We start from the raw sequence: 12,566 nt of genomic DNA, 5'->3' as shown, positions 1-12,566 counted from the left end.
GCTGATGTCTGACTTTCATTAAAGCGGACAACTGTAAACACGGGAAATATCGACTGCAACAACAGTTATCGAACAAGCAGAGAAAATGAAAGAAGATACTAGATCCTAAACGAACCTTCCTTCAGATCTGTCTCTTGTCAATCTTTTTATTTCCCTCCATCACTGCTTCCCCTCTGGCAAAAACACTCCTCTATCTCCATCGTGATTTCTTCCTTTCCGCCCCTTTCACATTCTCTCTCTCTCCCTGCCCTTGAGGCCCATATACTTAAACATTCACACATATGTATTGAAACACACACACATACACACACACAGAGGTCTGGCTGTCATTAGTTAAAGAGGGGTTGGAACATAGGGAGGCAGACAGTGACATATCTCTCTGCTCTCTACTCAGAGACACATCCTTCAGCAAAAACTTTCTGCGGCACGCTCAAAATAGACATGGAAAAGACATTAAAGCCGAGCAGGAGAGGAAGAGTGAAGAAGATAGGATAAGATATCTTCAATGTGTGTTCATGAGAACATGCATCATAAGCAATTCTGAACTCTCATGTGCACTTAAAATAAATTAAATCTGACATAATTGCAATTTCTTCTGAAAGCTTAGATGTTAAATAATGTTTTATCTGACAGAAAGGTAACACATGCCTGACATTTACCTTGTGTGGGCGCTTCTATATGTGTCCTTACAACCCACTGGAGGATATGCACAGGCTCATCTTCTGTGTGTTTGTGTGTGCGTGTATGTGCTTACACTGGCATTGCTGTAGCTGTATCTCATGATGAGGTAGAGGGTTGCACAGGCCTGGCTCCTGTTTTCATCGACAGGGCTGCTGCAGTACTGAAGCACCTTTTGGCACAGGTCCGCACACTGCTCCGCCTCCTCCTCAAACAACAGGTCCCCAAACTGCACACAAACACAGATACAGATAAATGAAACCAGACACACAAGGTGGTATACACAGACACACGCATATACACGCATATACACAAAAATAATTCAAGCTTGTATCAGCAGGTTACCACCCCCACAAGCAAATAAGAACATTTAATTTAGACACAGATAATGTTTGTGTATACACACCCGCCCACACACCTCCTCCTAAATCTTCACCAAACACACATATCATAATGAAAGTACCTTGACAACAAGCGCTCGGAGTGTGCTGAAGGTGTGAGAGAGGAAAGTGCTACTCTGGTTGCAGGTGAGAGCGTGGAGTAACACCTTCAACACCCCGCCAACCACACTGTCCTTACACTCAGACAATGGCACTGCCTGGACAGGAGACAGATGAAGAAAAATTACCAAATATATGAGACAAAAGGTAACAACTGTGGATACACCAGGAAGCCACTGGAATGTAAAACTAAACGTTTAACTGCTCAGAAATCGCACAAGTGAACTTTACAACAGGGAGGTGGTTTAATAAGCAGTCTTCACAGATATTTTTAAACTCAGAATGAAATGTTTTACATGTGTGGATGGTACATTATGCCATCTTTGTGTTCACTATCAGCAATTAAAAGACTTACCTTTGAATTCAACCAGTTTTTACTCTGTTTTATAGTAATTATCACTTTATAATATAATCAGAAACTTTGTTGATATTTTAATATGCATACAAATGAACAGATTTATTTAAAGACTTCCTGATGAAAGATAATCTCTTGTTGACTCTGTGATCCCTCTGCTGCTGCGAAGTATCAGGAAAATCTCACAATATAGTGCAATCTAATAACAAAGGACAAACTATCAAAGGACTGCAATGCATTTTTCATGTGTTCTTGTTCTGTACATAATAGTCCTTAAAGATATTGCATGACCTGTACCTGTACAATGGTTTCCAAGAGGTCCAGCACTATAAGGTTGCCCTCAGTGGCTAAGTTTCCACTGATCAGAGCCTCCTGGTCCAGCTCTGCTTTAGTCCTGATGGAAGGTGGTGAGAGTAAGACGGATATTTAGAAAGGAAAGGCAAAATAAAGAAAGTCAGGGAGAAGGACAGACACTGATAAAGCAGGGAAGCAGGAAGGGACATTTTAAATACTGGCTGGCAGACATGTTATAACTTACTTATCCTGTCTGTCGTTGGTCTGTCTCCACTGAGTGAGGTCTTTCCTCCATCGTAGGTGCTCTCTCTGACCCATGGTCCTATCCATTCCTGTGAGGGATTCAAAAGCAGTTCAGTACAGACAGCCTATGTATTAAACTGTATCATAGGAATCAATGCAGTCTAAAAGATGAACAATTGCTGATATATACTAACAATTAAAGCTGCATTTTCACAATAATTAAACATCTACTTGGTGTCCATATACTCTAGATATACCCATATCTGAAATGCTGCTAAACACAGAGGAGGCATAAGTTGTTCAAAATTCCTGACTATCACAGAAAGACTGAGAGTGCCCAAGCACAGACTGTGTAACTGAAATTGGTTCTTGCAGTGACTTGCTGACCGCACACTTATAAGAATACTGAAATCTGTGTGTTCACTAGTTTTGGAGGTAGTTCATGTTCAAAACTTCAAAATATTGCAGAAAATGCAGATCTAAATCTGACAGACAAGCAATTCCAAGACATACACTACCTCCAACTCGTTTCATCATTTCCCCGCGGGCTCCCATTCCTCTCAACAGGGCTTCTTCCAGCTGCATCTTGGCCTGATGAGATTTCTGTAAGGCCTGGGTGCTCACTTTGTCAGTGCTCTGCTTGCCCTTTAAACACACATGAACATATATTCACCAGGCACAAACATAAAGTGCATACAGTTTTAATATTTTGTAATAAATAGACAATGAATGCACTGATGCACAAGTCGATACATGAGCAAACTGACCCTATACTCAAAGCAGGATACACAGATAGTGAGGAGCTCCAGCAGCTTGTTGAGCTGAGAGGGAGGCATATCTATGGTCCAGCGCTGAATCAGACTCCTATCAGCGTTCTTCATCACCCACAGGAAACACACTAACAGGTGGCGACTGGTGTCTGCTGCCAGGGTGGCTACAGATTTACCTTGCTGGTAAGAGGAAAGGAGAGAGATATATGTAAAGCATGATACAGTAATAAAGCTCTCACTGAAGAGAGAGAAGCACCTGCACTCACTCAGAAACATACACACAAACGTCCATACATGCATCTGCTGTATGTGCACCGAGACCGAGAAATGACCTCCCGGAAAATAAATCAAAGTGATGCATTCAAAACAGTATTCAAATGTAAAAATATATTTACTGCATAGACGTCCTTTAATTATATTCGATGTATATATATACACACACACACACACACACACACACACACACACACACACACACACACACACACACACACACACAACAGATAGTCAGGGGAATGCTTTGATCCAAAATGGTTTACAGCACAATCAATTCGTTTTTATAGCTGACCCTAACTACGAAACACATCCATAACACTGTCAGTGGTAGTCTCCTGCTCTACCCATTGAGTTGTGTAAGTGTACCTAAGAAACTAATGGTATATCATTCACAAGCTTCTCTAAACCACAAACATGGCCGGTCACTTCTTTCCACACTTTAGTGAAGTATGGTTCTCTTCCTCATCTTAATAGGTGTTAAATCTACTGCAGATTAATTCACCTTCATTCGTGTGATGATGAATCGCTACTATAGAGGGCTACTGCTGCTTCACTGTGTGGCAGCTTTGATAAATGTAGCCATTAACCTCCTAGTGCTCTAGGTGTCCCACCTAGAACCTGGTTTCCAGGTCTCTGTTTCACAGCAGGACTGAGTGAAGCTCACCAGAACCAACGTCAGATACTTTTAGCATGTAATCAAAAACATCACTTGTTTATTTGAAAATGTGTTTCATGTGAAAAATCCTTTTTGTTGCTAAGAGTAAAAGATTCAAACATTGTTTGAAGGGGACGTGCCTGAAAGTAAGGAACAAGTGCTCTGGCAGCCATGTTTGGATTTGTGATGAATACCAGGCTTATGGCCCAGTTTTGTGAAAATCAGTTTTTCCACAACGGTATTTCATGTTACAGAATACAAGGAACTGATTCATCTCTTGGAAAGAAGCAGGGAAAGAGGAAGAGAATGGTGTTCAGTTTTAGTGCCTGTGTTGTTGCTGTAGCTACATTTGATGGATGTGTTTGTCAGGAAGGACGGCCCTGTTCACTTATGATGGCAATGCCTGCCCATAAACCATCTCCTGCAGATGTGTGTGTGTGTCTATGTGTGTGTGATTTTTCAGGATGGATGAAGTGTGTGTGTGGCTCTGACAGCTAATCAATCTACCTCAGTGCAGCTCACCTGTTAGGAGGTAGAATACTCACAGATACACACTCACACACACATACAAACACACAGACGTGCACTTTTGAACTTTTAAAAACAATGAAAAGCATACTGTAATCATAATCCTTTTAACATTAAGAAATAATTTCAGAATTTTACCATGGATGCCATGGAAACGAGAACATTACGTCCCAACGTGTTGAAAGGGTTCCCAGCAATTGCCATGGCAACAGACTGATTGATGAGTGAAGCATTTTCAAGGTCATCCTCAGGTCCGCCAGTCTTGTTTTTCCCGCCGCGTGTGTCAGAAACTACGGAGACAAACAGGGGTCAAATATATTTAACTGAAAAAGAGAGGACTAGAGCATGCAGGAATAAATCACAGCTTTTACTGTGCAACACTTTTGACACTAATACGACTTTATCTATCTCTATCCTTTATCTTAAAATAGACTTAGGAATCAATTCGATTTTGTCCACAATGTAAGTTCATTATGAATTTGTGTACAACTGTGTGCACAATATTATCATATAGTTACAAAATGCAACTTTTGTTAATTTACAGTAAATAACTTAAGTCTCTATGAACTGTATGTGTCTACAGATCATACAGATTTGAACTGAATGAGTACATATGCAATTTATGTACTCATGTATCAGAGCACTTGCGTGTTTGTGTGTATCCATACCTGTAAAGTCCAGATAGTTAGTGGAGTCAATGATAATCCCCACCAGGGGGAGGTAGAGAGCAGCCACCTTGGCTCTGACCTCAGGTTTAATACAGCGATGGTCAAGATCATGGGAACACAGCAGGCTGTAAATGGCATTGATGGCCTTTCTCTGGACCTTTCCACTGTGAACACACATACACATTTTTAATTATTATTGCAATCAACCAGTTACATTAGAAGTAAACAGATGTTATGTAAATTTTTTTGCCACTTTCAGGCGGTTGTAGAATTCATATCAAACAATTATCAGCTTGCAAGTCTGAGTCTGTGATTTTATTTTATTTGTGACTGTGATTTGTGATCAATTTATACATGGAAGCTAATGTGAATCATGTGGGAACCTTGAAGGAAAGTAGAGAAACCTTAACATACAATACAGTTTTATTTAATAACAAGGTATTAAGTGGGCAATATCTTAGCAACAACTTGAAGGTGTCTATATTTCCATACCCCTCTGACTCCATGTCTAGGGCAGCACTGAGCTCCGTCAGCAGCAGACCGGCGAGGTAGTGCTGCTGTTTGAAATCCTGAGAAAGCTCAAACAGCCCCAAGATCCTCTGCTGCTCCTGGAAACTACATGAGCTGGAACTCTGAAATGAAGGAGTGACAGAAACAATGAGAAGGGTGGGAACAAAACAAGGACAAGATTTTTCCTTAATGCAAGGTAAAGTACTTTTTAAACAGCTCTTTTCAAATTGAGCCCCATCTAATCTTATCTACTCAATCTAAAGACTTTCTACATTCCCCTTATTGTCGCCTGACTTACAAATATACAAAAGTGCACATTTTGACTGACAAGTAGGCAGACCTGTGAGGAGATAGATGGACATGGTGAGGCCGGAGCAGACGCAGGGCTGCTGAAGAAGAGGCTCAGGTTGAGGTAATGCTCATGACTGCACAGGATTCGCAGGAACTCCAGACGCATGCTGATCAATGTTGGCATCGACACACTCTTAGCTGACATCTAGAAGGGAAATAGAGCAAAAATAAAATCAATTAATTAATAAATGATAGTAGCTTTTTGCAACAGTTTCAGAAAAAAGGCACACTTTACAACTGAGGAACTTACTGCATTTATGTATTTTAAGACGCATGTTAAATGGTTTTTGTTTGTTATCAGTGTTACTCTACCTGGTTGCAGTAGTTTTTCACAAGTTGAAAGACAAATCCTCGGTCCATGAGAGACAGCAGGTCGTAGAGGAAGAAGGCCAGGCTGATGTTGACTTTCTCTGCTTGCTCTACCTCCTAAAACAACAACAGTCATCAAACAGCAATCAGTAAGCTGCACTGAGTAGATCTTCCTGAACATCCAGTTGTGAAAGCTGAGCTTTTGGTACCACAGAGGTAAATACAATTAGCACCTCCAACTCCCTGCTGTTTGGAGGACACTGACAACATGTACACTGAGACTGAAATTGCTTCTACCCAACCCAGCAGTAAAAACAGAAGGTACACATATTTGTCTTTTGCTAGACTCAGTTGCAATCGTCTGACTGAGATATCGATGAGTAAAATGTATTGTTTTCATCGTCATCATGTTCCTGACCTTATGTTGTTTGACAAGGATGGTCCCAATCTCAGCTGTAACCACAGAGACAATGGTGGTGATGTCGTCTTTAAATCGGTCAGAGAAACGGCTTCTTCGAGGGACATTGTGCTTGTCAAGATGAGACACGTGCTGAGCCATGCTTTTCACCTGTTTAAGCAATCACACATCAACACACATCAACACACACACACACATACACACGCACAGACAACATGGGAAAAGTATATGAAGCCAAGAGTGATGAATGAGCATGTAAGTCAACAATATGTCAAGTAACCCAACAGATACAAAGTTGATTTGATAAAAATGCTGACCTGATATTAAAAGAGCAACTTTTTATTATGTATCATCACTTTCTATTCTCATTTTACATTAAAATTACAAAAGACAGCTTTTATTAATTAAATGGGGGCATCCTGTTGTGAAGTTATTGAAGGAAAAAACATAAATAAGTGAGATTTAAAGAATGGATCAAAGTGAATGTGAGTGATGATACACTTCCAAAACTCCAAAAGAGTGATAAATTGTCAAGCAGCTCGATTAATTACAGACTACAGTGATTTCAAAATGCCCTTTTATACACCACACATTAAAACCATCATTTATCTTTTAAGGTGTGTGGCCACAAGGTCATTTGTTGTTTGGTGTGAGTCATTTCTAATACTTTATCCATTTGCTATGGACATCAGAAGCATTCCTTACTTTTTCTCTTAAAGTGTCAATAAAAAACACAAAAAACACTTGAAAAAAAGCACACTGACCAGTAGCTCAAAGAAGAACCAGGCATATTTGTATGCATTTTCTCTGCAGACCCCGGTGCTGACAACCATCTGCAGGGCCAACTCCTCGTGAAACTGCTGCAAGAGAGAAAATACACAAACTGTAGTGAGGAACAACCTCCCTTTGGTAGATAATGGAATAAAGAATATTTCATTAAATATAAAGTATCTGCAAGTATCATTCTGGATATTACTATTTTTTAAATCCGTTTTTAAGAAACGTAGACCAAAGTCCAAACAACCACGATACCAGTGTCCTCAGTGTCATACTCCCACCCTGTGGTAACTAGAAGGAACTGGTGGCTGCAAGTTCTACTTATTAAGATAAACATTAGGATGTTTAAAGTCTGAGTACTGCTTAATACATGCATAATTCTAACAATAATGAGTAGAGTTCTTCTGACAAAGTATAAGACAAGAAACACTTTCTAATCTTCAATAATTACCAATATAAACATAACCGATAATGCTACTAATATCCATTATTTGTAGGTCTCCACGTAGAAGTTACTTCAGCATTACAGGCTAAATCCATCCTACAATAAAATGTATTACCATATTATACTACAACCACAAAATACATTAGAAATTAGAAGACATGCCAGGTGTCAATTAAAATCATACATTGGTACTTCTCAAACATTTATTCCTAAGTTTAAAACCAGATCTACATCTCTGTTATAACTCAACTATATTAAACTACATATTTGTAACAGCACAGTAACCTTTTGTATTTTAGTAGTAGCACGTAAAAGGTTAAACTCACTAAGTTAAATTGATTGATGCTTCATGTCATGACATTCTTCGCCTCCATCTCCTCAATTTTTTTTCGGGACACCTCATTGTGCACCATATTATTGTATATACTCATACCAAACATCTATAGGGCCACAGAGAAGGTTCAATGATTTAATGTGAGTGTCAGCTCTGACATCAATTCATATCTTGATGCTCTAATTTCCATATTCAGAAGACAACTAATATTACCATCCAACTTTTCAGATCAGAGGGATACAAGGTCTGCTTTAGGGTAGATGAATTAAAGCAGCTTTAGGATTTGTTTCTCATTAGAAATGAGAAATGCAACACAAATCTGTCTGCATCAAAGTGCTCCAAACTGGAATCAGGAACCTGTGATGTATTATCTCACATACTGTACCACATACCATGGTAGTGGGGGAAGGGAGAACTTTTTTTACCTTTCTGTTGGAGGGCCTGGTGCTTCCTACGGGGTTATTGTGGTTGCTTACATCCACATAGGTGGACATGCGGCTGCCTGGGTTGTTGTGGCCCTAAAGACAGAAACACCCAGGTTCCATCACATTGAACGTGATGAATGCATTCATTAGAGTGGGCGTCAAGTGGTCTATTACAATACCTAATGTACTGTGGGGATGAATAGCAAATGACAGTTTTGTGTGTATGTGTAAGCATGCTGGGATATTTACATACTGCACTGTGTGTATGTGTGTAGTTTATCTTGTACATAAAACCATAGATTTGGAAATATGGACTTTCAGAAAACAATAGGGCAAATTTAGAGAAAGCTTATATCATGCACCTTTTAAATCCTATTTATATGTGTATGTGAATATTATGTTGCTACAAAAGCTTCCAAAACTGACTGTATAAGCCGGGGCAGATTTGGTTTGGGGTCACCCGCTGTACCTTAGCAGAGAGGATATTTTTGACCTCGATGTCTTCAGCAGAGTTGTGCGGACCAGGGATGTCAGGGTTGCTGCTGCTGCGGATTCTGGACTGGAGAAGCATACTGCCAACTGTGGCTGCCGTGGCCCGACCCATAGTGCTGTAACGACTCTCTGCCGAAGGTATCATACTCCCGGAACCTGAACACAGGTCCACGAACACAATAAAGATACATTTTTAATTCTTAAAATAATAACAACAGCAAATATGATCAGAGGAAAATAACAAGTAGTATGCAAATGCATGAATACTTATGTCAGTACCTGCATTCTGCATGTCTTGAGGGGGATCAGGCAGACGAAACACCCAGTAAAGGTAGGTCGCCAAGAGGCTGTTCCTACCCTGCTGGTCTCTGATGAGCTCCTGGCTGTTATGAAGACTGTTGACAATAGATACCACTGATTCGAAGGCTATCTGGGCCAGATTAGCTGTAGGACACAGACATTAACACACACACACACACAATATAAAACAAATGTTAGAGGTATAAAATCAATAATGGAATGAGACAGACTATTATCAAAAATATCATTATGACAATGATTTTATACCTTAAACAATCAGTTGATTAGAACTAGTAGTTGATCAACAGAAATTTTATTGGAAATAATTTGGATTGGTTTTAGTAATTTATTACTAACAGGTACTGGTTCTTGCTTCTCAAATGTGACGATCTGCTAAATTCTTTGTATTGTTTTATATAATTTCAAATGTATTTTTGAGTTTTGTACTGTTAGTTAGACAAAACTATCAGCCTGAACGGCTACCTTTAGCTGTAGGATGTTTTATTATTAATTTCTCACATTTAACTGTATACTAAACAACTTTTAACTCCAGTCAACTGTTCATCTTCTTGCTCTCATCATTTTCAGTCTGCTAATTTGTATCACAGTGGTGTGTAACTAGAACTACTATTTTCATTATTGATTCATCTTTTGATTATTTATTCAAATGTTCTGTTAATGATTTAGTTGATAGAACATAAAAAAATACAGAAGAATCTCCCAGAAAAGGTTCCCAGAGCTCAAGGTGACATCTTCAAATGTATTCTTTGGTCCAACCAACTTTCCTAGCGCCAAATGTAGTCAATATACAGCGATGCAAACCAGAGAAAAGCAGCAAAACGGTGTAATAGAGAAGCTGGTGCAATGGGATGTTTTACATACTTGTTGATAAAAGAGCAATTGACTGATAAGAGAAAAAAGAATCATATGTGTAACAGGTAGAAATTTCCCAAAATTAGTGAGATGCCATTTCTATGCAGCAACAATGACTTCACTCAATTATTTGATTCAAACCAACTCCTCACCAGTCTGACCAGCGATGACCATGGGCTGCATGATGAGGGTGAAGAGTTTATCAAGCACCAGATGGAGGAAGAGGACCAGAGGCTCTAAGCTGGAGGAGGGCAGAGAAATTATGCTGAGCTTCAGCTCATGCTCCAGCTTGTTCTCTGGAATCTTCTCCTCCCTGACCCGCAGCGGGAATGTAGCTCCACCCTCCAGGGCGTGGCAGAGGGTGAAGAAACGCTCAAGGTGGTTGTCCTGGTACAGAAAACGAGAGGATTTGTTGCAGGGTGGTACTTGTAGGGGGAGCAGAGAGATAAAAAGCGACAACGAAAGAGACAAGTAACAGGACATGTAATGCTCCAGGGTGGATGTCTTACTGTAGCACTTGTCGTGTTATGTGTGCATTGATGTTTAACCTACTCGTGTGCATGACAGACAAAGGGTGGAAGCGAGGGCAAGCAAAAGATACAGTCATTGTGTTTGTCTGCGCAACCACTACTGGATCCCAGGAAGAATAGCCACTGTTATGCAGAAGCGAATCGGCATCTTAATCAAACTACTAACCTGTGTGTGTACAGAGGACACAGCCTGGACCTCAAGGTTGAAAAGTCCTTTGTGACTGTCCATCCACTTGACCGGGGGGGCCTGAGCAGGAAGTTTCTATACAACAAAGACACTCCTTTACTCCTTTACACACATTAACATAATACGAACATGCCGAATGATATAATAATAATAATAATAATAATAATATAATAACAGATGTGTATACCTCAGGAGTGTGCAGTGAATAGTTGACAGGTAGCCGCTCCAAGGCAATGGGCAGACAGAACTGACCAGTCTGTAGTCGGTCATTATTCAATATGGGCAGCCACTAGATGAAAAGCGAACAATAACTATGTGAGAAAATGTTCTATGTAGTCAGTTTGGAAAAAGGTGAACTTTTATACAATTATTAAATTAATATTATTTAATTTAAATGTAATTTAAAAGTAATTTGTTCCTGTGTTTTAAAAAGACTCTTCAACCATGCTAGTGTCTCTGGGAGTATGTAATTAGGCACAGCAGTGCTTCGAGGTGCCAGCACATTTTGAATATGATTGGGAAGTAAAGGACAAACTCTCACAGAGTATCCAATGAGCGTCTCACAGCTGCCGCTCTGGTTCTGTTTCTGCTGGCAGCTGATGTGGTAGAAGGTGAATAGCAAGTGATGTCTCTCTGTCAGATGGGCTGGAAGCGCTAGCTTCACTTCTTCATAGAAGTCTGGGGACCTGAGAAAAACAGAAATAGGGAGTAACAAAGAAAGAACACAGTGGAAAAGAGGGATGGGTGAGGGCCAAGGATAGAAAAGGGAGAGATGAGAAAAAAGAAGGTAACAACAACACAGAGTGTGTGAGGGAGAGAGAAGTTACTCAGACTGTTTAAATGAAAACAATAAGCTCACAAACAGTATGATGTGACTCAGTAATGTGTACTTACTTGTTATGGTAGGTGACAGGGGTGTAGACTACCTGTAAAAATTCAGGGGAACTTGATTTCCCAAAAATGACCTGAGAATGGACAATGGAATAAATATATAAATTATAGGTGCAATAACTTGTGATACTCTTCTGTCCAACAGCACAACATTTGCAAAATATGTCTGTGTCGTGTTTACAGGGCTGGTAATCTATACTAGTGACTCTGTAACAGGTTCTAAAAATTACTGGCTTCCAAAACACACTTCAATAAAACCTCCTTAAAAGGATAGGTTTATAGGTTTTCAAGTCTGTCTTAAGACACTGAAAGGGGGAATTGTGTACTAAAAAGGCTTTTTACGATATCCACTTGATTTGTCCAACTAAAACTGCTGAAACCTCATTTAAGATTCAGATTAACTTTTGAACACATTTTTGCACAAAACAAGGACTGTAGATTTTGTCCCCCATCACTTTCATTGAAAATGCATTGCCATGCATTTGTGATCTCGTCGTGTTCAGTCTGAACAGGTGGAATAATTACTTTGCACACACTTCTATGAGCAAATACAGTGGAAATTCTTTGACAAATCTATTTCACAGCTTAATAATGTTGTGAGAAACCAGCAGCACTCACAGGCAGAGAGCAGGCTGGGTCTTCCCCGCTCATAAACTGGATTTTGATGGTGATATTTCTTGCTGATGTTAGCCTGTTGACAAAGTTAAGCCTCTGGGGATAGACGTAGAGCAGGTTCCTACAGAGATATAGGGAGAGA

The 12,566-nt window shown here is 39.8% G+C and overlaps 1 protein-coding gene across 1 annotated transcript in view; it reads right to left on the bottom strand.

Annotated features, from left to right (window-relative positions):
• Positions 1-12,566, bottom strand: part of dock8 (dedicator of cytokinesis 8) — a 58,734-nt gene that overhangs the window by 18,920 nt on the left and 27,248 nt on the right. The window contains exons 15-36 of the mRNA XM_051421445.1: positions 12,428-12,545; positions 11,813-11,883; positions 11,460-11,604; positions 11,106-11,207; positions 10,898-10,993; positions 10,354-10,588; positions 9,308-9,472; positions 9,006-9,184; positions 8,537-8,629; positions 7,320-7,415; positions 6,556-6,705; positions 6,141-6,254; positions 5,818-5,973; positions 5,460-5,599; positions 4,968-5,131; positions 4,438-4,589; positions 2,838-3,020; positions 2,589-2,715; positions 2,072-2,159; positions 1,831-1,927; positions 1,142-1,276; positions 755-907 (exon numbers count right to left, since the gene is read on the bottom strand). Of these exons, the coding sequence (XP_051277405.1) occupies positions 755-907; positions 1,142-1,276; positions 1,831-1,927; positions 2,072-2,159; positions 2,589-2,715; positions 2,838-3,020; positions 4,438-4,589; positions 4,968-5,131; positions 5,460-5,599; positions 5,818-5,973; positions 6,141-6,254; positions 6,556-6,705; positions 7,320-7,415; positions 8,537-8,629; positions 9,006-9,184; positions 9,308-9,472; positions 10,354-10,588; positions 10,898-10,993; positions 11,106-11,207; positions 11,460-11,604; positions 11,813-11,883; positions 12,428-12,545 (2,959 nt within the window). The remainder of the gene's footprint in view (positions 1-754; positions 908-1,141; positions 1,277-1,830; positions 1,928-2,071; positions 2,160-2,588; positions 2,716-2,837; positions 3,021-4,437; positions 4,590-4,967; positions 5,132-5,459; positions 5,600-5,817; positions 5,974-6,140; positions 6,255-6,555; positions 6,706-7,319; positions 7,416-8,536; positions 8,630-9,005; positions 9,185-9,307; positions 9,473-10,353; positions 10,589-10,897; positions 10,994-11,105; positions 11,208-11,459; positions 11,605-11,812; positions 11,884-12,427; positions 12,546-12,566) is intronic.

The sequence above is a fragment of the Dicentrarchus labrax genome, unplaced genomic scaffold (assembly GCF_905237075.1).
Source record: "Dicentrarchus labrax unplaced genomic scaffold, dlabrax2021, whole genome shotgun sequence".
Classification (NCBI taxonomy): domain Eukaryota; kingdom Metazoa; phylum Chordata; class Actinopteri; family Moronidae; genus Dicentrarchus; species Dicentrarchus labrax.
Note: the sequence above shows the minus strand (reverse complement) of the source record. Positions and strands in the feature narration are given on the sequence as shown.